Here is a 9,910-nt window from a genome sequence, read left to right as displayed (position 1 = left end):
GAAACCTTTCTTGAGTTATCACACCTGTACACATGGTGAACCATCGATAAAATTTTGGAGAGGTCCCATGCTATCTGATGTTGGCTTAGATTTAGATCACTTTCGTGACAAATTTACCTGTGTCTTACATGATTGCCAAGCTTGAAAAAGAGTACACGTGTTACATACAAAGCGGGTGATGATAACAATGTTTAGAAAACTTGCTCTCCTACTGTTGACTCTCGAACTGCTCGGACGTACAAGTTGTGAAGAAGGTATGGATTCACAACCTTAGAACTGTACTGTAATGTATTCTATTGGATATTTTTTTGTGTAAAGATTTTCCAGTTTATTCGCAATTCTTGTTCATCTTAATTTTCTTTATCTTCTCTTATTTGATATAATCATAGATGTCGTTGTTCTTGTTCATTCACTGCTTGGGTCATCCTTTCTAGCCAAGGTTCCGATATATTAACCCTATCTACACGAGTAGATAGGGTTAACATATCGGAACCTTGGCTAGCGAAAAGGAGCCTGGGTATATCGTCTGTTTTCATGGGTACAAGCTCAAAGTATTTCCTGTTATTGCGAATGTCGCTCTCTGTTAAAGGTTTGGTTTTAGTGTTAGCTTTGACAGCCAGTGTCGGAGTATCTTGAGTACTATACATATTATTCATTGTACTATTAATTCAGTCTCCATTTCTTTCGGAGGCTTTAGTTTATTTTTTGTCAAGACCTTCTTAGCATTCTTTCATTCATCTCATCCGTGAAGGTTCATTTTGGCACATAACGGATTTTCACTTGGACTTTACTTATTGGAACGAACAACTGTCCTGCCATGGTATCAACATCTCCAGTCCAGGGAAGTTTGGGAATTATTGGTGTGATTCACCATACGAACTTGTCCATGAAAGCATTCGCCAACTGGCCAACATTAAATCGGATGTGGATTTCGTCTTGTGGACAGGGTATAATATACGTATCAGCAGATTTTTTTTTAATGTACTTGTATCTATTATCGAGTACCAAAATAATTTTATTTCCATCTTAGATTAAATATTGTTTGCCAATTAAACGTCCCGGAATTCATACAGTATTATATGTATTTTATTTTTCATGACAAATATATTTATAAATAATGTTCGCTCATAGAACTGTGAAAAGACAATATGGCATCTGTTCATTTCTGATAACAGATTATATGCAATATATCAGAGTTCATCCACATTGACAGGGAAATAATAACAGAGGAGCATAAAACTAATAAATTCATTGCATCGTCTTGTTTAAATGTCGAGTTCTCCACTTTCGGTCAATTAGATCATCCACCAATTTGAATCTACCATTGTATTCGATGACCTCCTTTGATATTTTCTGGTGGCATTCTACCTTGTCCCACGGGCGAAATAGGGATTAAAAGATAACATTAGTAATGAATGAAATCTTGAGATCTATATTGGACTTTGTTCTTTGTTTGCCTTGAGGATTAAATTGTCTTTCTTGACTTTTCTCAGCTTTTGATTCAAGTGTATAATTTATTTTCAGAGACAGTGTCCCGCATATTAGTAACTTTAATTTAAGTACGAAGATAAATTTAAACTTAGTTTCTAATATTACCAACGCCTTACGTGAGAGATTCCGAAATGTGCCCGTCTACCCCACTTTTGGCAACCATGATTACTACTCCGATAGTCAGTTCCCTCCGAATGGGAATGATATTTACAACTTGACTCTTATGCTTTGGCAGACATGGATAAACGATTCCACGCAGGAAGAAAACTTTCGCAAAGGTATTGAATTTGGTCTATCGGCGAATTTGCCTTCTTCATCGTCTTCTTTCTTTCTAAACTGTTTATGCTCTTTTACCAACGTACTATTGGGACAGTTTCAGTACATGTACATGGCATCGCTAGCGTGGCGTCAATCAAAATAAAAGATAAAGAATTATTCGATTGTTTGTCCTTTTCTTTCTGCTTTGTAACTGAATACTAAATTTTGTGTTGTTCCTTCGCGGAAAACAAATCTTTCGCACATATAAATTAAACAATTTTTAACTGCAGACCTACCACTGTTAATTTTGAGAAAACAACACAAACACAAATAGTGGGTTAACTGGGCCACATATCGAAGCCAATAGTTACATAATACCGTAGATCCCTGGAGACAGTGGCCTACCAAGAAGATTTTGCTACCACCCTCTGCACAAATACCCTTCCCAGAATTGCAGTGTTTGCTTTGGCGGTTACAACACCGATACGCCACTGCCGTGAGACGAACAGATGCGACTGCACTAAGGTGACGGTTATATCAATCTCCTTTAGTGATAAAATCTAAATGCTCCCAACACTATCACATTACTATTATTGCCGTTCATTACTATAAAAAACGTGCAAAACAAATCTAGGATCGTATAAATATGTCTGTATATATGTGTGTATTCCTACTATTTTATCTCTCACTCCATGTGTGATAGTGTATAATTGTGCTTGCGAGTATAATGTGTATATTACTACCTTTTTTTCTCATTGTATATAATGTGGGGTGTTAAACAGTTGATGTTTAGATGTTGGGTAGTGGATAACTTGGTGCTGGTCACTCCTAATGGGATATTGTGTGATAAAGTGTGAGGTGCTGTATGGTATATTACTGCATAATGGTCACTCTAAACGGTGTGTTGGAAAGAAGATAACTAACGGATGGTTAATAAGTTTAAGATATTGGATAGTATATAACTGGGTTTCGGATAGTAGATAACTAAGTACTGATCCCGACAAGTAAACGTGGGGTATTGGATGCTGGGTGCTGGATAGTTAATCACGGGATGTTGGTGATTCCAACGGCATGTTGGATTGTATAGTGTAGCGTTTTGGACAGTACAAAATGAACATTGGTCACTCCAAACAGCTTGTGGAATAGTAGATAACTGGATGATTGATAATAAATGTAAGGTGTTTGATATGTGAGAAGTGGTATTGGTCGCTACAAACAGCGTCTTGGGTAGTAAATGATGAGTGTTGGATTGCATATAACTGGGTGTTGGTTACTCCAAAACGGCGTGTTGTGTAGTAAATGTGGAATGTTTGATAGTAAATATAGAGGCAACGGATAGTACATGACGGGATATTGGGCAAACAAAGTGTATGTTAAACCTATGGACGCTTTTAACATTATATTTTTCAATTGTCGCCATACAGGTCTATAATGTTAAGGTTATGGATGATTTTAACATTATGCCTTATCTTGTCGCCATAAAGATCCATACATCTTAAACCTATCGATAAAAAGGCGTAATTTTAAATTTCGGTTAATCGTGTTATCGTCTCATTATACTACTTGCATACTGAACTCATTAATATGTTATTAACAGTGTACATCTTATCCAAAAATCAAGTTGAACAGAACTATATAAAGGACAGCAGTAATTCTGTAACTCAGAAACTTGGTCTAGTAAAGCGTATTTTCAGGTCATTTAAATTTCAAAGCAAAAGAAATAAATATGAATGTGAATGAATTGTTAGCAAAACTAATAAGTGATCAACGGTTTACAGTTAATAGTTCTTAGATTAATTCCTTCTATTCTTTAATTATTCGCCAAAGAAGCAATTTGTATGTATGTATGACTTAGCAATTGAAATTCATTTTTAGCTTTTAAAAGAAGTCTTTCTATAAATGCGTACATTTTTGTTGCACAAAATTGCAGGTGGTTATTATACCGTAAGTATAGCTCCGGGTATCAGGCTTGTGGCTATGAACACCAACCTATATTACACACGGGACATTCTGACGGCCACGCTTCAGGACCCATCGGACCAACTGGCGTGGCTGGATACAGTTTTGGCACAGGCTACTACTCTAAGAGAGAAGGCAGAAATCTCTCTCTCTCTCTCTCTCTCTCTCTCTCTCTCTCTCTCTCTCTCTCTATATATATATATATATATATATATATATATATATATATATATATATATATATAATTTTCTGTCTGAGAATGAACCAGAAGTTAACCATCAAATCCCAATAGTAGGAAAACGATCATGTCGTTTTCTGATTCAGTATTACCATACTCTCAAACGAAGCTGGAACTATTTTTCTTAGTTACCACTGAACAAGCTTAAATAACCATGCCGTTTCCTCACTTGACATATAACTGGAATGAGTAACATTCTCTTCAACAAATCTGCATCATCAAGTCACAACACTTTGTTCCATCCTCCGTAAATAAGTGGAAATAATGGCTGTTGTTATACACGATTCATTCTTAAAACTGATATTCATGTGCATATCGGCTCTTCCAACAAATAAAATTGGTTTATGAGTTAAGATGAAGTTTGTATAAGAAACATTTGAATCTAAATCAATTTCGTCCTTGTCATCGTTAGGTTTTGAGATCTTACTAGTTTATCTGAAAATTGATCGATATATAATAAAAATATCATTATCAATACCTGGCAAGAAAAATCATTACGAATATCAATGGTCACGGCTTTCTATAAATGTTGAGATTCTTTGCTTTAGCAATTTAAATTCCATTATGAATATGTCTTTAAAGCTTGTTTAACGAATGCTATTGTAATGGGTTAAACAAAATTTTGTTAAAACATTTTGATTTATGTGGTTTTTATTATTATTATTATTCCAGATAATAATCGCTGGTCACGTGCCACCAGGTTTCACGACACCCACAAACCGTATGTGGATGTACCCACAATATAACCGCCAGCTCAATCTGATTGTCGAGAAGTATGCCAGTGTAATTGTGGCTATGCACTTTGGGCACGAGCATCACGATAACTTCAGACTCTTTTACGCAGATCATGGTATCTTTTCTTTAATACCATCAATTTTTGTTACAGTTCTTTGGTCAACGTGTACCTGACAGCTTCTGATGTATATGTATAAATCTGTATAGTTTTTTGTCTATATTATGATCTTCAACATTTTGTATGATAAATATTTTTCAGGTGACCTTGTTTTTCGGAGAAAGTAAATCAGATGTTTATTAGAAATGGACCTTCGTATTTCCACTGCATTGTTCAATTGACTCAGTTGTCACTTATTGTTATGAATTGTGACAAATTATTTTATTCCTTACTACCTGGTAACTATCAGTCAGACAGCGTGTGCCAGTTGCCAATGTAATCCTCCTTAACCTATTGATGACGTCACTGCCGATGGTGTTCATTTCACTTTATCTTGTCAACACGACAACTAACTTATTTGTTTATGACTAATGTACAAGTTAAACAGGTGCCATAGATAATAAGTACACATACCTTTAACATTAGAATTATACATTGTGTTTTTCTATTCGTCCATTACGATTCATGGGGAAATTCATTATATAAACGCCTTAAGAAATCTACAAAATTAGTGAAAGTGCGTCGACGCTTTTACACGAATGAACAGACCTTGGTAGAACTACCTTAGTATTAAATTTTTAAAACATTTCATATTTTAAGGTAAGTCTAGGCACTACGATGACATATACATAAAGAGTGTCGAGAACATAGTTTTGTTTATAATGAGAGAGAGAGAGAGAGAGATGATCGCTATCTTGAGAAACAGTTAAGTTTTAGATATGTTAAAGACATTGCACGTATCACAGTGCAAATTTTGAAATCCAATATCAGTAACATATTAAACTTATATGTTTTTCCAGATAAACAACACAGTTCTCTCTCTCTCTCTCTCTCTCACACACAGACACACACACACACACAGAGAACCAAAACGAAGTCCTCGACACTCGTATAGATAAGAAAATAAGGAAAGTTAATAGGACTGCTCACAAGATTGCGTGTTATAAACACCTCTGCATTTATTTTAGGTTATGAGCTTATTGCATTGGCTACTAGCTAGCAGGTAGCAGCGAAGAACATCGTTGCTTGTACAACATACCAGGATGTCGCAACATCGCTGGTCACACATCATATCATTATATGGCAACATGGTTGGTCACTCTTCATGCCAGTATGTAGCAATATCGTTGGTCACACTTCATACCAGTATATGGCAACTGGGTAAATCAGACAAAATGCATCCGTATTATCTTTTGAGGTCATCAAACCACGAAGAATTTTCATAATGACAAAAATAGGATGGAAACTCTTCTTGTTTGAAAGGATGACATACCAGGCTCAAATGTCCCACTAAAATAGCGCACTATATGAAACAGATAACACGAGGAAACTGTTAAGTTAACAGAGAAAAGTTCAAATGGAGATATTTCATAACTTATTTACACCTTCATAGAAATCTTGTTTTCTTTGTTAACAGGCGACCCATTAGTTGCACTTTTCATTGCGCCATCTATAACTCCATGGAGATCCATAGCACCGACCGGTACTGACCCTGCTCACAACCCCGGTGCGCGACTGGTTAAATACGACCGCAAATCCGGAAGGCATCTCGACGTTCTCCAATATTATGTTGATCTACCGCAGGCCAACAGGGACAACATTTTAACGTGGAGACTGGGCTACACGGCAACAGTAGACTACAAAATACCCGACGTTACTCCGGCGTCGCTCGACAAGCTTATTCAACGAATGACTCCTCTGGAGTCGGAGGACTTCAAGAGATACGTGATTTGGTACAATACTAATGCAACCACTAATTTTCCGTGCGATCAATACTGTCACAAATCAGTCATCTGCGGAATGAAAAATGTTGCCGAAATTTCTTTCAAAAACTGTATTCAGAATTCTTAAAAACGCCATATGACATAAAATGGTGTTATTGCTATTTGGGCTACATTGTATGGTACTGTTAAAATCCATTTGTACTATGTTTCTAAGTTTATAATTGTTTATTGATGTAGACTTCATTTATTTAAAACATACAAATTGATAACTAGAATATATATTATTACTATTTCGAACGTCGGGGCTGCTGACTAAATCTATCTATCTATCTATCTATCTATCTATATATATATATATATATATATATATATATATATATATATATCTGTCTGTCTGCTTGTCTGTCTGCCTGCCTGTATGTCTGCCTGTCTATATATCTATCTATTTGGTATATGCCAATTTGATTCATGCTGGCAAGAGCTGAATGTCAGTATAATAGGGGCCAAAAGAGACATTTGGTCCTTTTTAGAGTCTATTGCTAATATTAAAAGGAGCTATGATGGAAATTAACGATGAGACCACTGTGAACCTTATGGGATTTCATCACTGGGGCCGCTAGACCTGTAATCTACAGATTAGATTCAACTGCTCCTCAGCGCGGATTTGTACGTGAACAAGTACAAGTAATTCCCGAAGATACTCAATTACCACCGCGATCACTTTTGTGAACTAGCGTCTCGACGTCGATTACATTCAATACAGGTCAGCATCACATTTTAGCGTGTATAACCAAGACTCCTATTCTATCTACTGTAAAGTGTTTTTGATTTTTATTCGAATACTGCCACAACATTACTGTATTACAGCTCGCACAATGATTATTATGTCGTTGTTTCAGCGTCTTGATAAATTCGGCATCGAGATCAAAGTCGCGCGTATTTTTTTGTCACACTATTTACAACTAAAAAAAATTCTTACTACATCATCGCTATTGCTAGCAGTTTGATTATTATTTTCTGTGAAGTCTATAATAACCCTCCGCAACTGATATATTCTTCTGACTTGAGACACTGCGAGATAACTAAATTTGACTATTCAATACCATCATCAACAGTCCAAATATTAATATCCGAAATAGTTAATCCGGGTGACGAATGAATCGTTATAGCATATCCAAGCGTCCATGGAGTTTTGTCCATCGTTAACGCGCTTCTCAACAACACTGACAGGAACTAAAACAATATCATTTACCACAAGATTTTGTTTACGACCACAACCTGGAATTTCAACGTCGATATTTTGCCGCCGAGTATCTGCCGGTCGATACCACAATGGTACGGGTAGATTTGAAAATTTACATTATGTAACAGAAATACTTGTTGTTGAAGTGAATTACGAACTATCCTTCTACTTGCAACTATCAAATCATCTGGTCTCCATAAATTCCATATATTGTTCACATGAGTGTCTGAAGTGACTTCACGCATTATTTCACACTGAATTTGATTTGATTGTAATCTGATTATTTTCTTAAGCTCTCTTAATTCCAGATCGAGCGCTCTAAGATCATCAGTTTTTTCCTCATAATAATCAACAAAATTCCTCAGCCATTCATGTGGAGACAATCCAACAAAAGGTTGCGGTTGACCATGATCGCAGTAAATTATTACAACAGTATTTTTCGCCAACAACCAATCAAGAAATATTTTTAACGTTTCTAATGAAACGGTACATATTTCATCCCAGATAATAGTCGTTGGAATATATTTCTCACCCATTCGTTCTGGAGTCCATTTATCACCCTTCCACCGAAATAAACTATGATAAGTATGAGATTTTACCCCTCGTTCTTTCATTTCCCTGGCGGGTATATGTGTAGATGTTAATACAACCATATCAAGTCCACGAAATAATTCAACTGCACGTGTTGTCTTAGCTGATCCACCTGGTTCGTTTAGATAAACTGTTTCATGTCTGGCAACATGATCATATACCGATGGTGATGATGATGATGATGATGATGATGACGACGATGATGATGATGATGATGATGATGATGATGATACTGTCTCTTGAATATTTTCACAATAAGTATTTTTACACTCGACATCAGCTGTTTCATCATAAATGTGTAGTTGTTCTTTTTTCAATTTCCATCCACCCCATAATGTTTCAGTGCCGATATTTATTTGTTTTAACAAATCGGCATGTTTCTTATCGATATAAAATGAATCCCTCGCTACTCTAACGGCTAATTTAGGGACTCTGTTCACCATCGACAATAGATTTATTGAAACATACGTGAGCATGGAAGATCTTAAATGAGTAGACTGTGATGAGTCGCCATCAATGTAAGTCACAATTATACCTAATTTAGTTCCATTTGACAGGAAAGCTGTTTCTTGGCTAATACATATATTTTTATTTATTGTATTGGCGATAATAAAATCTAATTCAACATCGTCAATAACTAACCTACAACATTTTCGTTTATGATCACATGAACCACCTTGCGTAAACTTTCCAATTATTTTTCTACCGAGATCCTTTGCTAATTTACTTTCATAGTCAATCTTATCTTCATTCTCAAATGGATCCAAAGATTTTTTCTTTCTTCTGGTAACCAAACTTGTTTTTGTGGACGATACGACATTAATATTTCACTCACTGTTAAAATTAATGAAATTCCTGAATCAAACATGCATCGTAACAATACTGTTGGTTCCCACATTTATTCTAAAAAGTGTTTACCAACCATACATAAAACAATCGGATGAAGATTTTCAGCAAACTTAAATGATGCAATTCGTGCAAAACCCGTTACGTCAAAATTAGTTAGAGGTCCGTTTTCATGGGTTGGATGCCCAAATCTCTTAAAATATTCCGAACATTCTCCTATTCTAAAAAAACTTCCAGGATAACTTGCTGCTATATCAAATGATATCATATTTCTGCAATTGCATTTGGTATTCCATACTCCACTACGTCCATATTCGATACAACTTGATATCACATCATCGAGAAAATCAGACCGAGTCGGCTTCCACAAATTTTTCTCTCTAGTGAAATGAACCGCGACTGATGGAATAGTAAAACAATTACTGAGTAAATGTTCATAGTAGCTGGAATATTTTAGCGTAAGATCTTTCATTTTTGTATGAAGAAATTCTGTTCGATAGATCTCACCATTAGGTCTTACAAACTGATCAGATATTTTTTCTTCGATACAAAGACTTCCATCAGGCCTTAATGTATAATTTCAGAGCTTTAAAAAAACCATACAGACAAATGATCACTTTTACTAATCTGATTAATAAAATCAAACATATTTCCTTGATAAAATTTGA

At 35.6% G+C, this 9,910-nt stretch overlaps 1 protein-coding gene across 1 annotated transcript; it reads left to right on the top strand.

The window, feature by feature from the left end:
- LOC149804411 (cyclic GMP-AMP phosphodiesterase SMPDL3A-like) lies at window positions 1-8,396 on the top strand. Its single transcript, XM_089939952.1, has 6 exons — window positions 1-254; window positions 752-947; window positions 1,525-1,769; window positions 3,680-3,843; window positions 4,619-4,796; window positions 6,256-8,396. Exons 1-6 carry the CDS (start codon window positions 179-181, stop codon window positions 6,687-6,689), a joined length of 1,293 nt encoding a protein of 430 aa, XP_089796078.1. The 5' UTR covers window positions 1-178; the 3' UTR covers window positions 6,690-8,396.
- Window positions 8,397-9,910: the final 1,514 nt, after the last annotated feature.

Source organism: Sinohyriopsis cumingii, chromosome 2 (genome assembly GCF_028554795.1).
Source record: "Sinohyriopsis cumingii isolate HCF-2022 chromosome 2, ASM2855479v2, whole genome shotgun sequence".
Classification (NCBI taxonomy): Eukaryota; Metazoa; Mollusca; class Bivalvia; order Unionida; family Unionidae; genus Sinohyriopsis; species Sinohyriopsis cumingii.
This window is presented reverse-complemented; position numbering and strand designations above follow the sequence as displayed.

Bases quoted from the DNA above. Each gene is read 5' to 3' on its own strand.
- LOC149804411 (XM_089939952.1), top strand. From the start codon at position 179: ATGATAACAATGTTTAGAAAACTTGCTCTCCTACTGTTGACTCTCGAA. The intron at 948-1,524 runs GTATAATATACG...ATTTATTTTCAG, and splicing joins GATTTCGTCTTGTGGACAGG to AGACAGTGTCCCGCATATTA. The intron at 3,844-4,618 runs GCAGAAATCTCT...TTATTATTCCAG, and splicing joins CTACTACTCTAAGAGAGAAG to ATAATAATCGCTGGTCACGT.